The sequence below is a fragment of the Chlamydotis macqueenii genome, chromosome 3, assembly GCF_036417535.1.
Source record: "Chlamydotis macqueenii isolate bChlMac1 chromosome 3, bChlMac1.mat, whole genome shotgun sequence".
Lineage (NCBI taxonomy): Eukaryota > Metazoa > Chordata > Aves > Otidiformes > Otididae > Chlamydotis > Chlamydotis macqueenii.
The window spans coordinates 8043095-8069988 of NC_141558.1; the positions used below are offsets into that span (position 1 = coordinate 8043095).

General features: G+C 40.5%; 1 protein-coding gene across 5 annotated transcripts in view; it reads right to left on the reverse strand.

Moving 5' to 3' along the window:
• Positions 1–26894, reverse strand: part of KLHL29 (kelch like family member 29) — a 401554-nt gene that overhangs the window by 61597 nt on the left and 313063 nt on the right. For all 5 annotated transcript variants that reach the window (XM_086744242.1, XM_086744243.1, XM_086744245.1 and 2 more), the window contains one exon: positions 10899–11037. In XM_086744242.1, the coding sequence (XP_086600368.1) occupies positions 10899–11037 (139 nt within the window). The remainder of the gene's footprint in view (positions 1–10898; positions 11038–26894) is intronic.

Here is a 26894-nt window from a genome sequence, read left to right on the forward strand (position 1 = left end):
ACAAAAGCAAAAGTAGAGAACTTTACATTTTTGGTATTCATTTGTCCTTGAAAATCATTTCCATACATTTAATACACACAGACAAGAATCAGCACTAGTCTTTTCATGCTTAATAGCGATGCGACTGAGTTTCCTGCACCTTGAGTTAGAAATACATGTGTATCTACGCATTTTCCCTGCGTTATTCGCACCAACACGAATTCCGTGTGATTCAGTTCAAAACTGAGTGAGATGCCTTGATTTGCAAAGCCGCATTTAGAGTCGGGCTAAAGTAGCTGTAAGTGAAACACCGCTAGCGTATCAATTTGTCAATTTATGGACAGCGCTACTGCCTCCAATTCAGGCTTCCCTCTCGGGTTGGACGTGCTGCCTTTAACCGGCTTGTAACATTATTTTGACTGACTAATGGTTTGGCTGCAGGCTCACTCAATTTTAGATCAAATACAAAAAGCTACCTATACTCAGTGCAGATGCCAGCCAACTCTCTGTTTACAAGCTATAGTCACAAAGTCAAAACAAATTCTGGATGTTCAAAATGGAGCCATCTGCACGGAATAAACATGAAAAATGTGAAACATTTTATGTAAATGTACATTACTGCCTAGTAACAGTTGGTTCAGCTTCCTCCCAGGCTGCCTGGCTGGGAACAGGAGGCCTGACAGAGTTTGTGACACCTATTTACATTCAAAACCATATGACTCGCTGTGCCGTAGACTCAAAGGTATGACGTCTATAAGCTTTGTGCTCCAAAAGGGCACAGAAAGAAAAGATTATCTTGTAAAAGAAAGACACGTTCAGAATCACCCTTTGTGATACTTCCCCAGGCATGTGGGACTTGGTTTGTGTCTTTTCTTTTCTGCCTTTCAAAGGTCCATCACTTCTGCTCGTGAACAGAGAACCTACTGCCATTACCTGCCTCTTCAACAGGAGATGACGACAAAGAGCTAGCTCCACAATACAGCCTCAATTTTGTTCATATTACACTCAGAATTTATTTTTAACAAATAGGAAATCAGACCGATTCTGGTAGTGTAGTAAAAATAATTTGCTATCTTTGACTTTCTATTGCTCAGGATCTCACACAAGGCAGGAATTTGAACAACCTCCACTAAAAGCACATTTCAGCTAATGAGAGGCAACGGGACTGCCGGCACGCAGGTGGGAGCACCACCCTCGACAGAGGCATCTTAAGCCCACATTTTGGGGCTGGTCCCTCCCTGCACGGACCAAAGCAACAGCCTGTCCCACTGGCCAGCTGCTTCCTGGACTCTTCACCCCGCGTCTTCCCCATCAGGGATCTGCCCCATCAGCTCGACATGCTAATCTTGCTGCCTTGCTTTATCATTAGGAACATAAATGTTTACCCTACATTAATTGTGTTCCCATTCCACTAGAGCAAAATATTTGCTACCGAAAAAGATAGGGGGAAAAAAAAATAAATTAAATTGCTTTGTTCCCTGGACAGTGTTTTGGTCTCCAGAAAACAGGAAATCCAAGATTTTTATGTAAGATGAAGCACTTAAATGAAGAGAAGCTACTTTGTTTTATCTCTGTCAAACTGATTACCAAAGAACGGACTCCAGACTGGGACAGGCAGCTTCTCATGAGGCTTAAGAGCCTGTTAGCTATGTGCTCATTACAAACTCCTGTTCAAGTCTATACCATTCAGACTGAACATCTTGTTTACTGTGGAACATAATCCTTAAAGCACTGAAACTCCAGGCAAAGAAGAGAGTGAAATGTTGCTGCATCTAAACTGTCCACTATTTGACTTTTCATCATCCTCAGAGTTATTAACGGTTCAAAACCCACATGTCTATTTATATTGGGAGAAGCCACAAAGAAACTTCGTTGTATTATAGCCAGCCTTCAGCTATGAACAGAACAGACACAGTACTCTACATGGGAAGTCGTATTTCCCACCAAAGAGCTTGATTTATCAAAACCACACGCTCGTAAGATATAAAAGTGTAGATATCCAAACACACCAACATACATTTCCATGACACAAGCACCAAGCTGCATGTGCATGCTGTAGTAACAGGTTATTTAGTGAGTTACTCAAGTTTATGCAGCTGCAAGGTAATCAATCATGTAAATGATTACAGGAAGGGACATTTATAGAGCAACATCATTCCAATACGTGTGTCATAAGGCACTGAACATTCTATTAAACAGAATAAAAAAAAATAAATTACAGCCTAGCATTGCTTCTTTTTTGGAATTATTTTATCAGCTCAAAATGTATTAACTTGCAAATCTCTGCCTTTGTTATACTATCTTGTAGATAAATATTATCTTTGAGCCTCAGCCACTATCCATCAGCCTCATGAGAGAAGAAAACACATACTGTAATGGTGCTATTGTATGATTATGATAAAGAACTAGTAAAATCACAAGATTAAATAAATTACATTGTTTAAACACAGGCTTGCAAATTTGTCATGAAAATTTACCTGACCAATAAATCCATTTGCTCACTTTTTACCAGGATGTTGATACAAATAATGTTCCTTGTTCCAGGCAAACAAAATTTGGCAAGACTAGTGTAACTTATTAGGGTCAAACGCTGCCAGTTTGCACCTGCTCTATCAGAAGAAAAATCAGGAAAATTAATGGCTGTGAGCTCAGGCGTGCCCTAGCAGCTCCTGCTAATTCACCATCGCAGAAATGATCATTACAAACCAAGACGAGCAACGGGATTAACAGCAAATGCTTTTGTTCACGGAGAGCACGGCCAGAATAAAATAAAACAAACAAAAGAGCTACATCTCCTATATACCCTTAATGCTATTCACCCACGAACACAATCTAATTGCTCGGTCAAGACTGTTTCTAAAGGCGCGGGATCAGCGGCAGCCTGGAACGCTATAGTGTTGGAGATCACAGTCGGAGGCACAAATCTGCCTCCCTGCTGAGATTTAAGAAAGAAGATGACGAGTTTGAAGATGCTGGCTTAAACAACTAGCAAGTGAATGAAGAAGAGAACAGCAAGTGCCCTTGGAAGAACAGGATTTCATGACCTAGACTTTTGCTAGGGACTGAGAATAAACTGAATCACACAAGGTACCGGTGGAGAAGCGAAAAAACCGGGCCAACTTCTTAACAGTGCAGGATCTAACTTGTTTGCAAGTATCTCTGGCAGCCTAATTCAGCAAATACCTGGCAAAATAGCCCGGAGTGAGAGTTACTATTTGTTAATGGTAAATAAAAGATGCAAGCATGTTTTGGTGGATTATATGGGAAGGAAGACTAAAAATAAAATGATAGAATAAAAAATTTATTCCCATCAAGCTTAAAGCTTACCCCCTTAACCAACTCCTATCTGATTTGTTTTAATGATATTTACTAAACCATCAAAACCAGCTTAGCAGAGAGTTGGCATTATGCAGCTAATAAATCTGTTTCTTAGGAATGTGGGGAAATTTATACAAGTAATTATCTAGGTAAGTCTATCCAAGGCTTTCTCATCATTGCAATGTCTAGAGGGAAAACAATAATAAAATAATGATAACCACAATTATTATTTATTACTATTACTATGATCATGGCAGTGCCCAAAGATCCCAATCAGCATTTCAGTAATTAGAATTAATTCTGTCAGGTGCTGGTTCTTTCTCACTCAGCTACAGGGTGTTGCTACTGCTTTTCTACAGGGTATGTAGAGCCAGCCTGCACTCTGGACATCAATGAAAAGTAATATATCACATCACCTATGGCCACAGTATACACAGGAAAGGGCAGGTGGCTCTTCTCACCCCATCAATCCCTGCCCACACCACCCTGCAGAGCTGCTTGGAGTACTGCAGTCACTGAAGCTGAATGCTATGCAAGCAAAAAAGGGGGCATCGTTATCTGATACGATCATAACCTGGTCACATTAACTCAAATTCATTATCTCAATCCAGCAGTGGCTAATCCTTGATGATTTAAATGAAAGGAAGTGAACTGCTGATCCCTGGAGCTACCTGTGAGCACGCCAGAGTTGGAGGTTTGATTACCCTCATTTTAGGGCAAGACTTGCTTTTGGAAGTGGCCCAAAAATGACAGCTTTCAAGAACACGACTTCAGTTTCTATGCTGTGGAAGTGTTTTTTCGTTGCCTTTGATCCATTTTGCTTGAACTGCACCTCGTTAGATAACTGTTCCCTTTCACCCCTAAATTTCCACACAGGGACGGGGCTGCGAGATGTAAGTAAACACAGGTAGGTCACCCACCCCATCTTACGAGTGGCTGTATGACAGCTGCATGGCTTGCAGATAGGCCTCGCCAGAGCAAGAGGTGATTAGCCTGTCATTCCTCGGATAAGATTCGCAGGATTTGTAGTTCTGTCTAGAAATTATGTGAGTGAGAAGCCCAAACTACAGTAAATAGAAATGCTGTCAGTGAGGGAGACGAGTGAGAGGTTAAGTGATTCTGCTCGGTGCCTCTGTGAGCTGCAGCCATTACGAGGCAGAAGCTTAATTTCTGTGCTGCACCTCGAGGCTCGAAAAGGAGCCCTTCTGTCCTCCTTGCCCTGGTTTCTCTTCAGAACAGAGCACATCGATCCGTCCTTCCCTTCAGAGCCAGCATCCAGCCCAGGCCACTCACCCTCCATAGCCACGGCCACGCTCACCAGGCTGGGAACAGCCGGGCTGTGAAGCCTGCTATGGGTTTTGTTGCAGCTCCTTCGCCTGGCAGCCGGCAGCACCACTGAATATTTGTAAGCTGCAGTTCATTTATGTAGAAAGCCATGCATTTTTGCTTGATGAAAACATGTTTTCCAAGGCCTGTCAGCTGCAAAATTTGAAACCCAGCAGGCAGCTCCGAGCGCGGGCGCTCAGCCGGACCGAGCAAGCGAAGCGCACTCGCAGAGAGGGGCCACTGAAGGCAGAATGCTGTTTCCCACGCCAGGATTTTGCGCCCAACACACAGCAATTATCAGTCTCTTGTTTAAGAGAAAAATGTCGTCCATAGCATAATTTACACCTGCACTCTGGCAGTAAAAGGTAAAGAATTATTTTACATCCCCATCAACCTCCCATTCTCACAGACGCCTCCAAATGGTTTAACAGGAACCACTGGCGCTGTCTGTCTAGGCACAAAATACCTCTCCTGACACCTGAAACAAACATTGTATTTTTAACTCTCTATTTCTCTGTTTTCAAAGCAATGTTATAATTTGTTTCCACATTCGTTCTGTTCTACAATGGAGCTGAAGCATGACGATGTAGAAACGCTGCCTGCTCCTCTCCCGGAGTTAAAAGCAAGGTTCTTAATAAGCAGGAAAACACGAAGGGGTCACCAAGAGTAGATTTTTCTTTCATCTGCTATTTCTCATTTTGGGCTTTTTACAACGTAAACACAAACCAGACAGTCTTGTTTTCCAGACACCTAAATGCTTTTGCAGTTTTGTCAGACTGTTTCAGATGGATAGCGGCAGGTTCCTCTGTCTTGCATCCAAATGCTGCCTTTCCACACAACGGTGTAAAATGCAGAATGACATCTCTGTCTTCAGTGTGGATGTAAAGTAAAAGGAATTTGGTCCTCTCACTCTAAATGTTTTACTTCTCCCGCCCTCCTGCCCTGCCTTCAAGCCCTCAGAACATATATACAACCCTATTTTAGAAAAAAGAAAAAGAAAAATTCTGAACACTTGCAAAAACAGGCATGGTATTGTGGAAAAGCAATTTGGCCATGCAGTCACTGGCTCTGCTCCTTAGGAAAATAAGGATGAACACAGCATTGCCAGATTACACTGCATCAAAAATGCTTGCTTCTTGTGACCGAATCTCTTTGTGTCTGTGACTTACTGCTCTGTGCTAGTGGAATCAAGCATCCAGGATGACTTCAAGATTAGAAAGTATCATTAAAATCAAATCTGGAAAAGATAAAGCTTGTAGGACAGGATCTGTGTATCTTTAGTAACTGACCACAGAGAAATAAAACTAAAGTCTGCTTATAAAAGCCGGCATTTTGGCCAAGAAGACACTTTTATGTCAAGTGCTTCCTACTATTAGTTTTGTATTTGGTAGAGATTCCAGCACATTAGGTTGGATTAAGAAGACAAAAGCAGCAAACTAAAATGTTCCGGTGAAACTCTCTTTGTTATGGAAATACCAGACACCCAATTTATCCAGCAGCTGTATTTGTCTATCCCAAATACAACTGGAAAAAAAAATGATGCCTCTTCATGGGATTTTCCATTCCCTCCTTCCTTCCAGAACACATACATCTTCCACCATTTCTTCTAGGGCACATACAAAGACACAGAGATTATTTCTCTCCTTCCCAAACCGAGAAAGGTTTAAATAAGAAACGCTGTGCTCTGCGAGAGGGACATACTGGAGGTGGGTTTTTTGATGGATGCTGATCTATTTCTTTCTTTTTGTGTACACGTATGAGTATGTGACATTCAGAAACGTTAGTTTCCAGAAGGAATCATTCATGTACTTTTAGCTAACTACAATGCAGACTGGGTGACTGGCCTTTTTTCTCTGGCCAATGAAACAGGAGCACTTCCAGAAGATAATTCATGTCCTTTATCGTAAGGTGGGATGAATCGCCCTACTGACATTTCCATCTTCCCTCACGAATGCAGAGGAAGGCTAGATAACCAGCTTAGGCTGAACCCCTGAAGGAAGCCATGTAACACCCATCATTAAGTTTATAGTTTAAGCAAATTACCTCATCTCTCCATTTATTGGTAAAGAAGAATGGCCTCCTCCTTCCCCTCATATCTTAGACACCTATTTTACGGTGAGAGGACTTGTCTCCTGGAGATGTCTGTCCCCTCTCTGCAGATTATAGCAGTAGACTAGCAGGTGAGGTTAGACAAAACCTGCCTTAGATGCCAACCCTGGGCCTAAATGTTGGTTGACTAACAGCAAGAGACAAGCACCTCTCATTGCTCTGGAAGGATCTCCTACCTGCCTGCACATAGGTACCTGAATTAGGAGAAAAGGTTCCTTCTGGATGCCTTCAAGGTGCTTCTCTTCATTGCCTGTACCATAAATTACGCCCTTGCTTTGGGAAGCCTGATTTCTTAAGTACCTAAAGTAGAGGTGCAAATTAGAGGCCAAAGTCAGGCAGATTGGAAGCTGCTGTCATTGATGGTACACTCAAAATACATAAGATGGCTTTTAGGGGACAGAACGCTACTATTCATCACTCATTTTCTCCTGAAGTCCTATGCTGCAGTAATCTCATCCGGGTCACAGTTTGAAGAAGCTGACTAACCACATCATTTCCCTAAGCGCTGATAAAGTACATCAACTCCTCTGTGTGCTGTGTGCCTGAAGGAGCAAGCAGTAAGGCCAAGTACTCAACTCCATACGGGTCATAAAGTAGGCTCAAATATTCACCCAAAAAAAGAATATACTTCAAAGAGGATTTTATGAAGAGAACTTAAAGAAATCTAGCACTCCCCAACTATGTTTAATATTGCATAAAATTGTTCCTGAGATTGTCAGCAATAGCCCTCACAGACCCTGAGGTTATGGCAGTACGTCCTACTGCGGAACCAGCCCTGGGCATGCACTCATCTTCACACATCCCCGTCCATCCCCTGCACCTCACTTTCCTCCCTTTGTGGGCACAGTGAAATGGAAAAGACGTCAGGAACATTTCACACCTGCTGTTCCTAATACACCTAATCCTTTTCGGATGATTTTGCACCGAAAAGGACTAAGATTGTTTTTTATGGTCAGCTGCTGCTGGGAGGGAGATGAACGCTGAGTCCTGGCTTAGGCTCAAGTGCTGGGCAGCTCTTGACGGGGACTGGCTAACATGTTTCCAAGAGCACATTGCTTGGTGTGGTGCTAAGCTTAGGCTCTGGACTGGATTAACCCAACCTCAAAAGAGCCATGCTCATATATGTAGAAGATAAATCAAATGGAACAAGAACTTTCCTGAATGAGGACTAGAATGCTCGGCACATTGCAGGATTAACCATTTTCTGATAAACTAAGGAGGTTTCAAAGTACACTCTCATTGCCAAATTTGTTTCATAAATAATAAATAACTTTAGAATTGTTTTGGTCAACAAAACTTGGTTATCATCTTTTCTTTACGGTGTTACAAAAAACTTATTTTTATCCCTGCTATGACTAATTCTCATCAAATAGCCTTCCTCAAGATGGGCAATAACTCTAGTTGTATTATGCTTTTTCTTTTTTTTTTTTTTTTTTGAGGAGGGGATAATTGATATTATTTGGTTTTGAACGTTTCCCTTTTATTCTTTTGAGACACTACTTGCTAGTCTACCATCAGATACCAATTCCAACACCCAGTGGAATTAATGGCAGAACATGAGGTTAACAATAAGTTGCCTGTGGCAAAGAAAAGCCACAGTAAATACTCTGAAATATATTCTTTTTTTCTGCATATTTATATGGATGCACATAGCACCTTCATGATTTGATCATCTTCTCATTGACGTTTCTGGTGACCCATCAGGGCCTTTGGTTGGAATGGCATTAGAGTTTAACCCTAGCATGCAATGATTGAAATGGCCTTTATATTCTATTTAATATAAAGAGATCTCTTTTATTCTTTAAGAAAAACTGCCATTTATTGTTTTGATTTCTGTAATAATAGAAAGAGTGAAATATAAATCACATAAAACTTTAAGTACTATCTCAAAGGAGCTGCTAACAAACATCAGGAGAGGATTCCAGACATATTGTACTTATAAACATACTGACTCTGTGAAACATAATGATGCTGTATAATTCAGTGCATGATCCTACAAAATACTGAGTGCTTCTTGCATCTTGAGTGCTTGATTTTCATTGACATAATGCGGTTTCTAAAAGGACGAGGCTTTACACTGCAAGTATGCTCTAAAAAGTAAGTCTTTACAAATTCCATCCCATAGCCCTGAGTTTACTGTCTCGCAAAGACACATTTGCTCAGTTTACAGGTGAATACTTATTTTTCTCACCTGACAGTTTTGCAAACTCAACTACACATCAATGGATTTTTCCTTATTCAAGCATCATCATCAGTAATAAAGGTATTTTTGCCTTGGATACACCTGTGCAACTCCATTAGCCCTCATCAAGGTTACATGTGTGCAACTGAGGTTATACATGAAAGACAACTGGGATGGAGAGACCTGACTGTGGACACAAATCGACCTCTGTAATATTTATTGCTACTGATGATGCGAAAGAAGGCAAAAAGCGGTGAGGTTGGCAAACGGACTGAACTCTTTTTTTCTTGTAATGCATGTGAGCCTTACGCGAGCAGCTGAAAGACAATAAATGCTGAAATATAGGGGTTCGCTTTCATAGACTCTTTTCAGAGCACTTAAAAGGGGAGTTTTTTGCTTTATTTTAAATGAGTTCATATCAGAGCAGTGTTCAATCTAAAGTATATCTCCATTTTTTAACTAAATAATACTGCAGCAAGAGTCCTCCGTGTGCTTCTAGAAATAGATGCTGCCTGGCGACTTCTGCACACAAGCAGACGTCTTTATAGCAAAATCCAAATGACAGTCTTTGGCCAGCCAGTTATTGGATTTCTGTAAGTTGATTCTAAGATTTTTCTTCCCCTATAGACTCTACTCCTTATCACCCTACAAAGCATATACTGTAGCCTTAACAATTAAATGATAATGAGCAGAGAGGAGAGAAAGGACAGGAGAGATCTGGCATAGCTAAAGCTAGCAATCATTAGATTTACGGAGGGGAAAAGACATGCTTCCTAGGCCAACATATTTTTTATGAATAATTGATAAGGCAGTCAGCACAGTTATATCATAGAAATGTAATATATATCCATAATTATAAAACCAGCTTTGTGCAAAAGGACATAATACACTGAAAGGAGATACCAGCCAATATGCCATCCTGAAATAAAATACAGTCGCTATTGTGTTAGTTGGCAAAATTTAAATACAGGATTTGAAGCAAGCAAATATGTTCTTTAATCCCATTTTTTAGCACAGTCCAGGCTCAGTCTGCTCAGGAAAATACTGCAAGGCAAAATCAGCAGCTGCATTAATTTGCTGATGATTGAGAGAAAAATGAAAGTTATCCTCATGTTTTTTTTCTCCCTACTTGCTACTCTAACTTACTAATAATATGAGAGTACTGATTTATTCCTATGCAAGTATATGAAGCATACAAATTGAAAAATCAATGTAATGGAAAAAAAAGATTATCATGCACTGTTTAGAATCAATCAGCTAGAAACAGAGGGGGGAAAATGCGAAGGTGGAGACATGATGTTTAGAAAATGTACACATTGTACCTACCCTAAGCTAGAGTGTTTGTAGGAAAAAAACTACCCTTAGTCTAACATGCAGACTGAGCTATATTTTGACCAGAAAATAGTCTTATTTCCAATCTTTTCTAGAGAAATGTATCAGTTGTCTTTTCTTCTTTAAAAAGTCCCCAAAATACTAAAAATATCAATCCCTTTGCCCATAAAAGCCACGTAAAAGCATACAACAAAGATTTCAGGGTGAAGGGATTACGATACTCAAAATGCTTTATTAGCACGTCTCAGCATCGTTCACCGGAACACTGATGGCTTATTGCAGCCCGAAGGACAGACTTTTGTCGTATGTGACAGTCCCTTGAACACATGGACAGCAATAGTTTTCAGTTGTGGTCTGAATCACCATTAGCAGTTGAGTTTAAATCTTAGATCTCTCAGTGGTGGAACACTTTCTTCGGCACAAAACCGGCCTCTACTCATCACAAATAATTACACTGCACGAGTCAGATGTGTAACAAATGGGTCTGAGTCTCAGTTTGGAAATACATTCAGAGGAGGTGGAAAGAATGGCTACTGGCTCTGTGACAGGAGATTCAATCTTCATAAACCTGCAAGAGAGGGGAGGAAAAAAAAGCGACACAAATGCGCCCTACAAAAGAACAGAGCAGATCACAGCTGGAAGGAAGGCAAACCTTTTAATCAGGTCCTTGAAATACAAGCTGCAGGAAGCTAGAACATTTTGGTGGACTTCAAACTCTTTGCCTTCAACAATAATTTTCAGGTCTGTAAACTCTTTCGCTCTGCGTTGCTGGTTCAACTCCTTCAACATTTCTGCAGAACAGAGAAGACAGACAGTGCCAGGGTTCCCATTAAGAGTTTTTTATTTTTACTTTTTACTTTTCATTTTTTTTTTTTGTAAAGAAGTAGAGAAACAGGAAACAATTGATATTTTTGTCGGTAAGATTGGCTCAACACAGACAGTCAGAAGTTACGAACATAACATACTAAAAAAAGAAAAAGAAAAAAAGCAGGAACCAGTAGGTCTAAACAACTGAAATATACACACAGAAAAAAAGCAAAAACAATCCTAAATTTGGAAGGGTTAAAATGAAAACAAAATATTTCAGCATCAGCAAATCAGAAACACAGAGAATGCATTATCACAGAAAAGCTAAAATAATCAGTTATAATAAAAATCAAGAGCTAATGAATTTCTATTCAAATGCAAATAAGTTTTGAACAAACTAGAATAATATCAGTAAAAATATGGCATTATGATGCAATATGAACTGGATATGGGTCAAAATAATAAAACCACAAGACCTGCAAAAATAACTTATCCTTAACATAGTAAAAATGTGTTAAGCCTCTCAGTTAACAAAATAAAATAGTACTTCTAAATAATATCTAAATTACAGTGCATAAAAAATTAGCCAAATTATCAATGCATCTTGCAATACACCTCAGCTATACAGACTACAATTGTATATGCTTCAGAATTAGCTTAAAAGCATCCTTATGATAAAAAATAATCTCACGCAGAGAATAAATTACTGCCTTTTATAGCAATTCCCACTTTTTGCACTCCAAGGATTTTTACCATCACAGCATTTTTATTTTTTAGCCTTCAATGGCTTCATTTACAGCAACAATCAACTTTCACACATCATGAAAGAATCATAATGATTAAAATAACCTAGAAAAGTGTTTCCATCCTGCAATACAGCACCTACCTTGTGTGATGCCTCCTTTTATAAAGCCTACTGGTATTAACAGAACGAAATAATAGCATGCCACGTCTTCACGTGTGGACGTGAACTACTAAGCAACCTACATGTTTTATATGCTGGCTGGACTTTTAAGGGTAAGACTTCTCTCCAACTTTGCAGACTAAAGTGGCTATCAAGATGAATAATATACTTTTCACCTGGGCAATAGTCTGGTGGTTCAGAAGCCAGTGATCAAGATGATAAAAGAGCTGATTTTAAATACTAAAGGATTTTGGTTTTATTTTATGTTTGCAATAGGTCAAGGTTCTCATTTCCTCAGCGTAACACCCTGAGCACATTCCTCTTCAGCCAAATCTGTAAATCGACAACAGCTCTTTACATGGAGTCCCTCTACACAAAGTAAAAGGGACCTGAAGAGCGTGTAACTCTGCGTTTCACACCGCTGCTGGGGCTCAGGCACTGGGCCCAAAGCGCCGCCAAAGGGCCTTATGGCAAAATGAAGACCCAAATAATCTTTGTGTTCTCCTGCCTCCCCGATGAAGCTCAGCAGGAATTGTTTCAGGAATCACAACCGGTTAAACAACACGAAAACATGCAAACGTACAACTGTTGCACGAAAAGAAATTCAAGTTCTCCCAAGCCCCAACATCTGTGGTGCACATTTTTCAGGCCTAAGTAAATAAATGTCACCTTGCACATTTATGTCTATTTAATGGAAACAGTAGTGTCTGAAAGCCTAATTATTCTGTGTTGAAATGGGTCAGTGCTCTCCAGAGAGCAAGCAGATCATTAGAGAGGGCACAGAAATAACAGCAGGCTTGTGTCAGGTCTATAATAGAGGAAAATAAACCACTCTGTCCTGTGGGTGCTATAGCAGGGGCTATTTTTAACAAATTCATCTGAGCTGAAGTACAATGCTACATTTGGAGTAAAACTTAAAATGGGTTCTGAATGTTCAGTCTTCTGCAGGGACGTTTCAGACTGTTGCTGGAGGTGTGATGCCTGAAGTCTGATCTGGCCAGGAACGCTCCAGGCCTCGGTTAAAGACGAGGATGCCTGGGACACAGGGATGTTCTACCTGCCTTAGCGTCATGGTGACTGAGGGCTCTGGTTTCACAGGAACAGCACGAGGTGCTTTCTTAGCTGTGTATTTTTGGAGATGATTGTGGAGGAAGTATTTTTCTGTCCCTTTTCAGATTTGAATGACTTTTTTTTTTTTTCTCTCTTGGTCCATTTTTCCACTTTCACTCACAGCAACTACATTTTCCTCCTGACCAATTTTCTATCATTTCATGCCTTAAAGACAGTTACTTTTCCCTCTAAACTTTCTGATACTCTCATCCTCTACTTAATTTCACTTTTGTTTTCTGTCATTCTCTTTTTCAAATTTGCCCAACTACCGTCCTCACCCCCATTTGCACTTTTCCTATTCGAGATCCTTTTCTCTGGTATCTGCAGCTTTGCAACCTTCCTTGCAGAAGCCTTTCAGGACAAGGGCTCCAACCAAGACTAAGCCATACAAGTTTAAGATTACACTTACACGAGGGGTCAATCTCCACCTCACCTCATTCCATTGCCTCCTTTTAAAGCTCATGATCAATTATTCTGGTGTTCAAAGAGCATAACTGTGTGAATAGCAACTGCACAGACGGATCCTGTGCTCCAGGAGAGAAGAAGAGAGGAAAGAGAGTTGAGTTGCACTCTGAATGGGCTGGAGGCTTTCAGAGGCGAGCTCAGGGCAAGCAGGACAGTACAGACCATCCCTGAACTCATGATTACGGCCGAGGCTGCTGAGTAGCAAGACACAAATTTCAACCACTGTACCTACAGATGCTGTGCTCTCTGTGCTGTCTCTGGTATTGTGAGAGCTGGTTTGAGCATCTAAGTCCCCAGACAGCTCCCCTGGGTGATGGGCTGATTACCTGGACTTTACTGAGCACCCTTTAATTACGTCCAGTCCTGCAGTTCCTGGGCACAGTTTCTATCTATGCTTTTTCCACACGTCAGTGTGCTTTATACTGCACGCATTCATTAAGGGTTGCAAACCAGAAAACACAGGTCCGGAGCAGTGGCGCGATTTGGCTCATAAAAACCCCAAAATGAGGACAAGTCCTTATGAGAAACTGAAGCTCCTCTTTTTCCTATAGACACTCCGAGGCCATAATTCCCTTCTTATCCCCCTGACTTGTTCTAGTGCCTTCCACAGAGAGATGACTACGAACAGTCCTGTGTTTTTTGTAGCTCGGTTGCTGAACTAGAAAGAGAAGAGGCAGGAGAGGAGAAGGAAGTCAGGAGACTGCATTGATCCATCGATCTTCCTCGCTGAGGCCCCTTTGTATTACTAAATAACTAGCAGGCATCAGTATTGGACACAAGGTTATATCAGAACGGGCCCTCATTCTCAGAGTATTTGTAATGCTCACACTGTGCTTAGCCAGGCATTAATGATTTATGAGGACTCAGGATGAGTTGCAAAACAAATTTTTCCACCAGGTAATAATGCCTGCCGATGAGTTGTAAAAGGAGAGACAACACAGTGCAGTCCTGGCAGTGAAAAATGATCTCAGCTGTCTCCTGCTAGTCCCTCTTCTGGGCTTCTCCTAATTTTCAGCGTTTCCTCCAACAAATGGAATTTCCTGAACACAAAGGGGTGTGCTGGGAATTTCCTAGTGGTTATTTATTCCTCTGGTTTCTTTGTTCTTACAAAGGGTTTTTTCTTTGCTTTTTTTTCTCATTTGATTTTTTTTTTTAAAAGAGATCCAGGTAAAAATGAAACACCAGGACAGTTAAGGTGCAAGGTTTCAGCAGAGTGGGCACTGATGTTTGCTCTCCTCACCGAATCACAGCAAATACTCTCGCATCCATAGTGCAAAGCATTTTCCCTCCTGCCCCAGGTGCACACATGCATTGGGACTGCAGAAACCAAGCCAGTCCTTTCCGTCTCCTTCATCATTACCAATCCTAAATCATTCTCAGTCAAAGACTGGTTGAATGACTTCTTCATGAAGAAGTGCACAATAGACACCCTCATGTTCGTCCAGAATTACATGAGCCACGTAGCAGCAGAACCTAAAGGAGACTTGACCTGAAATCTGCAACCGAACATCTCTGTGGAGCTGGTGAAAGGGAGAACTTTCTATCCTGCCGTTATCAGCCTTCCTATCATTGCTTGGGGGCATTCAAACCTAATTATATTGAGAATCCCAGGGAAAATATGGGCCAGAAGGTATAAGTGACTTTCCTCAGGTCAGGAACAGAGCCAAGATGAACTCAGAAGCTTTGATTCCTGGTCCCCAGCTCCACCCATCACACTACATTTTCTCCCTCTTAATTAATGGACAAATTACTAATTTAACTGAAGAGCCCACAAGCATTGGATCAAATGTAGGACCACTGTGTAGACCAAGTAAAGGGAACAGAAATTATATAACGAAGCTTTTAAAAAATTATTTAAAATCAGAAACAAAAATGAACAAGGAACTTATTCCCCAAGTTTATTTATTCTATATTTCAAGCACAGTGGAGACTGGATACCCAGTCAAAGACCCTCTCTAACGCACACTCTTGTGGCACAATGGAAGCTCTCAGGTTTATTTCCACTTTTAACGAAGAACTCTTTCCTTAAGTTCTAAGTAGATAAGGCCTTAAAAGGGGACAGCAAGAACTAAAATACAATGAGCTGTGAAATATGGAAGAACGCATTTTACAAAGAGTATTTTTAAAAATTTGCTTGGAAAAATGAACCTATTATAAAACTGTAAAGGGTAATTGGTGAAACATCACTAATTATTCTTGTGAAGAACATGCAAGAGACCAGTGCTTGCCCAGACAGCCCCATGTTTTCATGACTGGGATGGAAAATGTGGGGAAGCCAAGAAAAGTTACCAGAAGGAAAATCCAATTACCTTCTTGCCTTAATAAGTAAGGAGATTAATTCCCAAGGTTATGCTCTAGTTATGTAAAATAAGCATTTTTAACCATTAAGTGCCAGCACTACACACTTGCTCATTTTGACAGCCAGCAGTAGAGTGTGTGTAGCTACAAGAAATTAAATTATGAAGCGAAAGACTTAGCAGCCGAATAGGAGTTATGACAGGGAAGTGTATACCATGGTGAACCTGTCCTATCAAACCACACAAGAATTCATGATTTTTTGCCCATTTTGACAAGTCTCACTGCTACACCCACTGTTGATATGTAGCTTGAAGCAGCTGCATAAGAGACAACTAAATGCCTAGCTGCCTCATGAGGCCAGCCTGATGAAGTTACACAGACACACCTGGCATTGCAGTGGCTGAGGCTGTTCTCCACTCCCCTGGCCATCTCATACTGCAGACTGGCTACCACTGAATGTTGCTCCTTAAGGTCTCCCACGATGATCGGGCAGGGGGTTTGTTGCTTCCCAGTTGCCAAATACGCCACCAGCTATGGCAGCTTCCATGTGGTGTGACGACAGGTACACACCTCTGGAGAACAGCTTCCTACTCGGGACCCAGAATAAGAAACAGGTCCCTTAATGTTTTCTTTTGATAATACTCCGAACTGAAAGAGTAATAGAGAAAAGGGGGAACGACGGAAGCCTTGTGGGAATCATTAACAGATGAGGATGTCTCAGATATTATCTTGTGATCTTCAGTATCTTGGGCCTAGGTAGTCCAGATAACCAAATATATATATATATTTTTTTTAATATTCGGTTATCTGGACTGCTTCTGTAGTCAAATAGAGACAAAAACATGCCTCATGTACAACCGAGCCCCTTCTGTGCGCTCAGCCAGGCAGGATGCACTACTATGGGCGTCTCTCCCCAGGGATTACCAAGACAATTAGCTCAGACCAAACACTATTTTTTTTTTTTTTTGCACAGAAGGCGACAATTAATCTTTTGCAGATAAATACTTTCACTTTTTCCTTTTGAATCTCAGTTCCAAGAAGTTTAACTTATTCATCAAGAGCAGAAGGAGAAGGGGGCGTAACAAAGCTGGGACTCGCCTATCCGAGGATCCTGTATTGGTGAGATGGGGGAGGCAGACAAATAGTGAAATGCTCTCGCTCTGTACTGTGAAGTGCCAAGGCTGCTAATGGCTTGGGATGCCGGTGCAAAATACTGCTGTATGATACTGGTGTGTCCAGTCCTCCTCACCCTGCCTGTATTGACTACGTAGCTTCCACAGGACGCCAGCCTGCTCCAAAGGCATCTGAAAACGCTTGACTGCTTGTGGCTGTCTCCTGAATGTTTTCCTTCCGAAAGCCCTTAAGCCAGATAAAATGAACGGAGAAAAGCTCGATACCGACTACAGGAGCACTATGAGGCTGTGCCCGCTGAGACTGTGCTACCCAGCTACACAGCCCAGTGCAGACGGAGCATATGCTGACGGAGAGGTATGCCTGCTGGCATGGCTACACCAGCCTACGAACAAAAGGCACCAAGAGCCATCATCTGCTGGGTTTTGTCAGCACAGCAATGTGAAATACAAGGTGTGAAGTTGTCATACTCCGAGCTGATACAGCTATGGTAGTAGGACTTTGTAGTGCAGACCAACCTGTCTAGATCTTAGTCTGGCTGACAGTGTTATACACCTGTGCTGCTAAAGAAAACAGTAACAGATGCTGGAGAGTGGGAAAATATTTTTAAATCTCATACTGAACAACACATATGTGGCTGTATGTGATAATTCTATTCAAAGGATTGTTGGCAACGAGAACCCCCATTGTGCTAAATATTTTTTCCTTGTTCACACAGACAAATTCTTCTCACCTTATTATGACGAGACAGGGTCAACAAAGTCAGCTGCGGTGATTACTCACTTGAAGAAGACAACTACAACTCTGTGTGTAAATGGAGCCTTTCTAAATATATTAAAAACTCAGAGAAGTCACTGTATCATGTTTTGAAACCAATTTTCCGGCTGTCATCATTACTAGAACTGACATTAGGAGGTATCTCAAGGATGCCTTCACACATGCCAGAGTTGGCATTTCCCTATATTAGGCTACAGAACTATTTCGACCTATTTTCTGACTATATTCAGCGATGGAAGAACTACACATCTAATTTCTAGAAAATCTACTTTAAATGCAACTTTGGAGAGACTTTGGTATTACAGTTACGCATAAAAATAATAAAAAAGGGAGTCTGGGGGCGAGAATGCCTTTGCTGCTTCACTTTATAAGGGAAAGTCTTCTACGGTATCCATGCCTGCTAATTTATAATCATACAGGGTTACAAATGCACAGTGAGCATATGTGACTGGCTTTGAAAATGAACTGCATTTACATTACATATATGGATGCAAAGAACGAGAAAAAATATGGAAACAATCCGATCTCTTTCATTTTCCAACACAGACTGTGCTCCACACAAGGACAAGCAGCAAGACCACAGGACCCAGCGTAAAAATACCCACTGAGGTGTTGAGATAAAGATGCAGCTTCCTATATCAGGATCTGCTGGGTTTTTTTTTTTTTTTTTTTTTTTGTCTTCAGGATTCACTCCTGATTAAATATAAAGTTGGCTGCAGCCTGTTCTATATTGGTCAAGGCAAACAAACCTCAGGGGATCCCAGGAAATTGCCAGCCTGGCCCCCCGTTCCATATATAACATGCCACAATTTCAGTTAGCACTGTAACTTGATTTCCAGGCAGACAATAATTTTCTCTGGAGAGAAAATGAGAGAGAGACACAGGCAGAAAGAGAAGGAAAAAAAAAAAAAAATCTGTGAGCGCTGGAAACGCAGAATAGCCCAGATTCAAAGAGAAATTTAGTTCTGATTGTTTTATTTACTAGCAGGCAGCCCTGAATATCAATGTACACTTAAGGGAAGGCTAAAATATTTATTACATGATCTGGGATGGATTTGGTATTATACTAATTGCTTGTAGGAGAAGACCAGCAGACAGCTTTTAGACCTTTTTGATCTCTCCATGTAGTGCAAGGCATTAGCTAAACGTTTCCTAGTTTTGAAGGCTTTGAACAAGCAGCACCCATCTGTGAAACCGAGAGCGTAATCAACAGGCTCCCCGACACATCAGCGATAGCCAAACGCTGACCGGTTCTGGTGGTGTAAGAACAAAAGCTGGGAATTGTGTATCACCAGCAATCAGCCGCACGCGTGTGCACACCCACAGCTGGCAAACAAGACGCTTGCTCTCCAAAATAGGAAAATAAGAAAAGACAGGTTTCTGAAAATAAACCAGGGATGCGTCCAACACAAATCGCAGGTATTAGAGTAAAAAAAAAAAAAAGAAATGCAACCATGAGGTGTAACACCTGACAATCAAAGACTTCAAAGCGCTTAACATATGTTAATTAACAAGGGGTGGGGGTTCCTCTGCCCATTGTGAACAAAGGCAGTGCTGCCCAGTTTCAACAGGGGCAGGACTTAGTTCTTCCTTAAAGTGTGTGTAAATGTAATCAACACAATTCTTTGAAATAAATCCATTGTTACTGACCAACAGTAACGCAAGTATGTTCTAGCATTCATATACCGCAGTATATGAAAGCAAATAAAATAAACTCAGATCTTTGGCATTGAAAACTCAGCCCTTCAGAAGGTATTATACATAATCTAAAAATAATAAAGTACCACAACTAAGTATCTAGGCCTATATACTCAGTGGACGGCTTAGTACTGAGCATATGTTACACACTGGGATAAATGCACGCGACAGCATCTCTTGGTCCATCAGACATCTCATCTGATAGAGAACTGTTCTGGTAGTACAGACTGTCTCCAGAATGAGACCCAGCGATTCATTATTCCGCCAGAACGGACAAGTGTCATCATGTAATGTAAAAGAAAAGAACGAAAGCACTGCCGGTCAACTCCAGGCCCTCCCTCGGGGTATTCTGCAACCCAACAACTCTTCAACAACTGGTTCCCTGCCCTACAGCTTCAGCATGCGTCCCTGGCTGCACTCACCTCCACTCACCGTTACAGAAGAAATAATGATAAATGCAAAGTTGTTAACTTCCCTCATAATCATAAATGACAACAGGCTTGGGGGAAAAAAAAAAGAAGCTAAATAAGCTATTTTTTGTGTCCCATGAGCTGGGGCACGACTGCAGAGACATCGGAAGGCAGGAAGCATGGTGGTGGTGGCAGGGGAAAGGGGGAGCGGGGAGCAGGAATGAGGGGTTGGGGAGGCAGCTCGGTCTCAGAGAAACAGCCCTCTAACTGCTGTCTGGTTTTTAGCTTTAGGAACAGCCTCATATGTTAAAAAGCCATCATTTGTGTCAGATTTTCTTTGAACATCTCCCTACGTATAACATTTTCAAATCTCTAGATTATACCTGTCCTAAAGACATGAAAGACTTTATAATTTTTTTTTCTTCTTTCATAAGCACTGTAAAGTTTTCAGTTTTACAGCTTTGTAGCTGTTTAGAAAATGTTTTGTAAAATGTCCTCCTCAGTTCTACCAGACTCATGTTTCCCCTTATCAGGGTGCATCTTGATTTTTAAATCTTGAATTTTAAGTAATTTTTTTGAAAGTATTGTTGTTAAGTATTCTTGTACAAATCCTAGCAAAATCACGTTCTGGTATCCTTTCTGCATGAATAGTGAGTTTGTATAGTATGGCAAGAGAATACGAGGTGTGACTGGCCGGTAACGTAAGAAACTATTTAACTGTCCATGTTGTTTGTATTCACAGAGGAACAAGTTATCAAGAAGCGTTTAAGTGGCTGCCTTATCAAACTTGGAATAATAACAATAAAAAGACACTTTTAAAGAAGTCTGTTGAGATTAAAGGACAAAGATTTATTTAATGAGTTTTAAAATTTATGGGCTCTCTAAGAAAGAAGCAAGCTTACAAAGACTATTTTGAGAGCTGAATGACTTTCACATAATGAAGATCTTTGATAAGACTTGGCTAAAACATTTCAAATACGAACAAAAACAAAGGGAGACCTCAGCAAACACGGTGATTAAGTCAAAATTTCCACTGTGAAGGCAATATACAAATTCCACCATCATTTCATCATCTGAAAATGCTACGAAGACCAACCCGCAAAGGTGCTGAACCTCTGAAAGGATGACAACAGGCAATTTTGAATCTAGACAAGCATGAAAGAAGCATGTTTTTCTCCTTCTGTGTAGTTATGGAAACAGAGAGATAGAAACCCCCTCCGAACCGAACAAGGGCTTTTTTTCCTCTCCCTGCTCCCGTCCGCGACTTTACAGCTGTCACCACAAGTCATCCCCCGCGCTCCTGCAAGCCAGCGGGCAGCAAGCTGGCATCTGAGGCGCGGAGAGAACAAAAGAGGCGGCAACGGAGCTTCAGTTCAAATGACAGCCTCACCAGGGCTCCAGCTTGCACCGGCAAGACAAAGTTGTAAAGTTTTACAAAAGAACTGAAGTATATTTCTTTTCTAGAGGTCTTAGCGGGAAATCAAAGATCTATTTTAATTTAAGAGACTAACAGCTTTTCTCGCTAATGACCGAAATATCCAAACCAATAGCTCCCCAGAGCAGTCTGCAGGATGACAGGGGTCCATAAAGCCACTTGCACTGTTCTGAAAAGCCAGATAGAAGGTAAAACATTAACTGTTTCCAGTTTTGAATCTAAGCATTACAGACAGTGGAATGTAAGAAACATTGAGGGCTGACAGGTATCGTTGAAAGACGTTGTTGAGACTGTACGGATCTGGAGATGGGATGTGCTACGGCTTTAGGTCAACTGAAAATAACGGGATCTAATGCAGATAGAAGATTCTTGATGGGAATTGATTTGTGTGTCTCACAATGAAAATCAGAAATGCACTGACGTAGAATATGCAGAAAGCTTCTCTGGTACATGGGACTTAGGGAAAGTCACATTAGTATTCCCATTGATTCATTTCTTGGGCTTAAACTAGAATATAATCTGCGGTGCCAAATCTATCATGGAAATAGATGTCCAGCCATAAGCTATTTTACTGATCTGTCACACGCTAAAACAGGGCTTACTACTAATTTGGAGAAGAGGGCTGCCTTCGAGGTCCCCTCTAAGGGCAGATGCTTTCTTGCAGCCTTAAATCCAGGGATGAGATCTCCAGAAAGGAACACAGAGAACTGGAAATGGAATATCTATCATTTATTGTCTGTAGTCTTTCTAATTTCTATTTTGCATTCCTCAGGAACAAAACAGTGGGTGATTATTTACTTTGTCTTCAGTGATATTTTGCCCTATGACACAGAGTAGAACCTGGTGTCTCTAACGAGTGTGAGCTGCGTGTCTGAACTGGTTTCAGGAGAGATAATTATTATAATTTCATTTATTATTTCTCATTTCTCTAGACCATTAATTTTCACATATCATATACATATTTATGAAAATTGCGGTACTTTTAATTAACTATATGGTATTAGTGGTTTATATGCACAAATGAACAACCCTGGGAACAAACTCATTAAAAATCTACGGCTAAACTTCAAAGGCTTCGGGATTTCACCTCTCGCGTACTTGCCCTCTCCCGGCTCCGGCAGCAGAAGGCTAACATGTATTTAAAAAGAACAAATATCTACCTGTGCCAAAGCTGCCCTTTACATTTCACAGGAAATGTCAATATTTCAAAAGTTGGTTTTATCCTCCCAAGTATCTATGACCCTTTCTGTGGACTGAAGATTTCACACACAGGCTTTTAAAAATGAAAATTGTTCTTAATTTTTTTTCCATCTGTATGCACTTTTTTCATTGCTTAATAAAATGTCATTAATAGCGACAATATGGCACAACTCTCACTGCGCTGACGTCTTTAGGTTAGCTTTGAAGCATTTTTCTAGGTCATTATATTTAATTAATACAACGAATTAGTACATTTTTATTCAAAACGTCAGACTGTTTTAATCATAACACAAATATGAAACATTGACCTAGAAAATAAGATGTTTCTCTGGTACTAAATAGCAAGAATATAATTAAAAGCATGACATTCTAAAATGAAAATATAGTATTTGACCATTTTACATTTTAATCAACTATTATGTCTACTTGCTCTTTAAATGTTACTAAACTGGATAATAAACATAAAATACATTTTGATACAACATCATCTCTCACAACAAATTCTGGAAATATGTACCTTGCTAATGATGGTTAAATGACTTTTCTAATTAGTCTGATTTGGAAAAAACACTGATTGAAATGGTGTCTTACAGCAAAAAATAGTTTCAAGGACAATTTATTTCCGTGAAGACACAGTCAATACCACACCAGGCGGCAGCTATTTATCTGTAGTCAGAGCTTGCTTTAACTCGGTCAGGGCTGTGCAGTAACTACTGGAGTTAAACTGACACAAAGCCCTTTTAAGCGACACTGAGTGTTCACCAGTTCTAACCAACACACCAGTTTAACTGAGAACAGAATTTGGTTCCCGCTACTGTACTGTACAATAAATAGTTATACAGACATACGCTTGCAATGCTATCAAAGGAGCATCGTTTCTTGATTTCCTCACACTTTTAAATGTTAATTTTCTAGTCAGCTTAACTTATGTCCTGGGTTTTGTTTAGTTTTCCTTTTTTCCTTTAACTGCTACGTTTTTATTCTTCAACTCTCTTTTGTACGCTTGCGATCTTCTCCTACCAGTATTTTTTAAGGACAGGAATATCTCATTGAAGAATGTGATTAATGTAATTCGGTGCATTCCTAAGGACACTGAATTGCTCAACTGAAGTGTAATTTGGGTAGGCTGCAATTTATTTTAAAAAAGACATAATGCTGTAAGTGCAAAATAAAACTGAAAATGAAGCAGCAGTTCTTAGGTCCTTAACTACAAGAACCCTAAGAAATGAAAAAAAAAACCAACAAAACCCTAGAAGATTTAGATGAAATTTTTCAAAATGCTCAAGTAACTTTTGAGCCTGGGACTTAACAGCTCTTGAAAATTTAACCTATCTATAATTTGTCATAGAGAAAAACAATGATTTCTCCTGAAATAATACGGTCAAACTGCTTTTGATTATTCTAAGTAATGTCAAAGGTTAAAAACATAAAGCTGGAAGGAAAGTACCTACTCTGTAAAACAGCCGTTCACTGGAGCTTTAAATCTCTGCTTGTTCTGCAGGGAATAGTCTGCAATGACAACTTCACATAGAAATAAGACGTCCCCTTTTGTCGGGGACAATAAAATTGTCTTAATCACGCAAATTGTACACCACTTTAATACCAATCTTTAATACTGATTTAAGTAAAAGAAGGCAGAGTTCAGAACTGGAAGTGCGAACCCTAGCTATTCTTACATTTTTCTCCTCTGTACTTGATGGACCCAAAAAAGTGGCCCAAATCAGTTCCTGCACGGTCTTTAGTATTCAACCTATAAATGAGAAAAATGAATATAACTCTTAAAAAACAACTGTGGAGGATCGCATAGAGCTTCTAGAAGGGAAAAAGACATTCAATAAACGATTCTATTTGACTGTACTTGAAGAACAATCCTTTTCACACCCTTTCTGAAAGCAAAAAGAATATGGTTGCTGTACACTCACAGATGAAAATCTGATACTATTAACCCTGCAAAGCAGGGGCTGTTTCAGGTCTGTGCAGTGGCAGAAATCAGCCCGCAAATGATCCAGGAGGTTGTCTTATATTGTGAAAAACACATCCTACCTCATACACACATACTAAAAGTGATCCAGGAACATTAATAATTATGCTGGAGTTAAATCCTCATAGAGCAGGCTAACTCTAAATTAATGGAAGTATAAAAGACTTTTAGAAGTGACACAACTTCCTAAGTGACAGGTACAAAGAGAGAAAACCTCTGCTACATTGGACCTTCCTCAAAGAGACTATTTTCCTCCCATGAAAACAGAATTATAACTATGCAGCTGTGGCAGATGTTAGCATATGAATATTTATACATCCAGAGGATATTTTGGTCTACCTCACCAGGAATGTTAATATTTGAATAGATTAATCAGAGCACTGAGTTCACGAAGCAAACTGCCCCCCTCACCTCCTCATAGATGGATGCGGTTCATATCCCGAACGATGTGATACTCCTGACGTGCTCATCCCCAAAGCTTATGCCTGCACCATCTCATCAGGTACAGCATGGTTTGCTCCATCAACCTAAGTCTCCTTTAACTCCAACTGCTCTAAATCACCTTCCTGGCATCTAGAGCCAAGCACCACACGTGTCCTGAAGCACTGGCCATGATGGGTTGGTGGAAACTTCAGCAATAAACCTTTAACACATTTTTTTTTTTCATGCAGCTATAGAAAATTTAGAGTTGGCATGAATAGTGGTAACACAACAAAACTTTTCTAACCAGAACTGAACTAAATTTCTTTTTTAGAAACACGTTGTGTAGACACTCACACGCACACGAAAGGCGCTGACATTGCTGTGGGAGGAATCTAAATGGCATTAAAGCAAGACTACGCTTCAAATTGCTTTTCATGCCTTAAAAACCAGCAAAGGAGAACAATGTACTGTACACGCCTATTCAATTCTACTAGACTGAAAAGTAACACAACTCTTGCCCTTTTATAAATTCCAAGTTGAAGTATTTATTTTGTATACATATTTTGAAGTTTATAACTTCACATATACCATATACACACACAGGCAATATAATTGTTGACTCAGTCTTACTTCTTAATATTAATGGCATCACATGTGGATCAATGGTTTTAATAAGGAGAATCACAGCTGTCTCTGAGTGACGGAAAAATAACTGAGCTATCTTTATTAAAATCTTTATATTCTGTTTTTTTTTTTAAAATGAGAAGTGGGGCATTCTTGGAAAATCTACAAAATATTTAAGGAAAACATCTGAACAGGTTGCTTTTTCTCCAAGCTGGGAAATGCTAGAAAGATCTTTGATGTGTCAGCTTTGACAGTTGTTTCAGTCCCCCTCTATTAGCATTGCAGCAGACGGCTGAGGATGCGATTGTTCTCCTTGCGCTCGCTGGTCCCTCAGGTAGAGGACGGGAGAGCACTCCTCAAAACACTGCTTATTAAATTTGAATTGTGATAAACACACTTGCACACTTTTACACAGGGTACGTATTTTGGGCTGAAACGAATCAAATCTACCTTTAGCTATGTAAAAGGCATTTAGCCTTAACTTCGTTAGCCAGGCTTCTTCCGCAGACAGAGACAAGCATCTCCAGAGGGGGATTCTTCTCGCTTCCTTGGACATCTGTTTCGGCACAGCTGGGTTTCCCCCAGGACTGTCCATCTCTCTCTGTTAAGTACAAAGGAAGGCTAGCTGATTAGCTTTGATCAGCCATCCCCATTTTTCAACTCCTTGGATCCAGCTAAGCTGACTCTCATCCACTGAAAGGCAGAGATTGCTGAGGGCCGCCCGCGTCGCTCCCAGTGGATGGGGAGCACTTGGAACTGGAGGCACTGGCATGAAGGACACCATGCAAAGGCTGGCAGCTGATGAGGACAAAAAAGAGGTCTCCTGGTCTGGGGAGAATCGGCATGTGTGATTTTTTACTATTTGGGAAGTCACCAGGAGGAACTGAAGAGGCTTCTGAGGCCGTAAAAGCTCTGAAAGCTCTGAAAGAAAAAGCATGTGAATCGAATGCAAAGAAAGAAAGGAGAATTCAAATAGAAAGGAAGTTTCTGGTTTACTTTTGACAACCAGGCTGTTGGTCTGGGCATAACTGAGGTGGAAAACCGTTACAACCCAAAGGCTGGATGACTGCTTTTGAATAGTAGCTACATAAAAGCAAACCTTAATCGGTTCTGTTTTGTTCCTGGCCTATTCTAGTGCAACTTTCATTACAAAACTGCCATTCAGAGTCTAGGAATATTTGCCATCCAAAATCACATTGATGAAAGAGAGTAATAATTCGTATATCCATAGAGACTGCGGAACCACAGTAGCATATCAAAGAGAGGAGAAAGAGAGCTAGATACGCACAGGAGACAATTTATTTATTTAAAGGCATTCAGGAAAGCTCGTCTTTAATTTGAGCTACTTCTGCCAAAAAATAATAATTTGAATGAGCACCGAATGA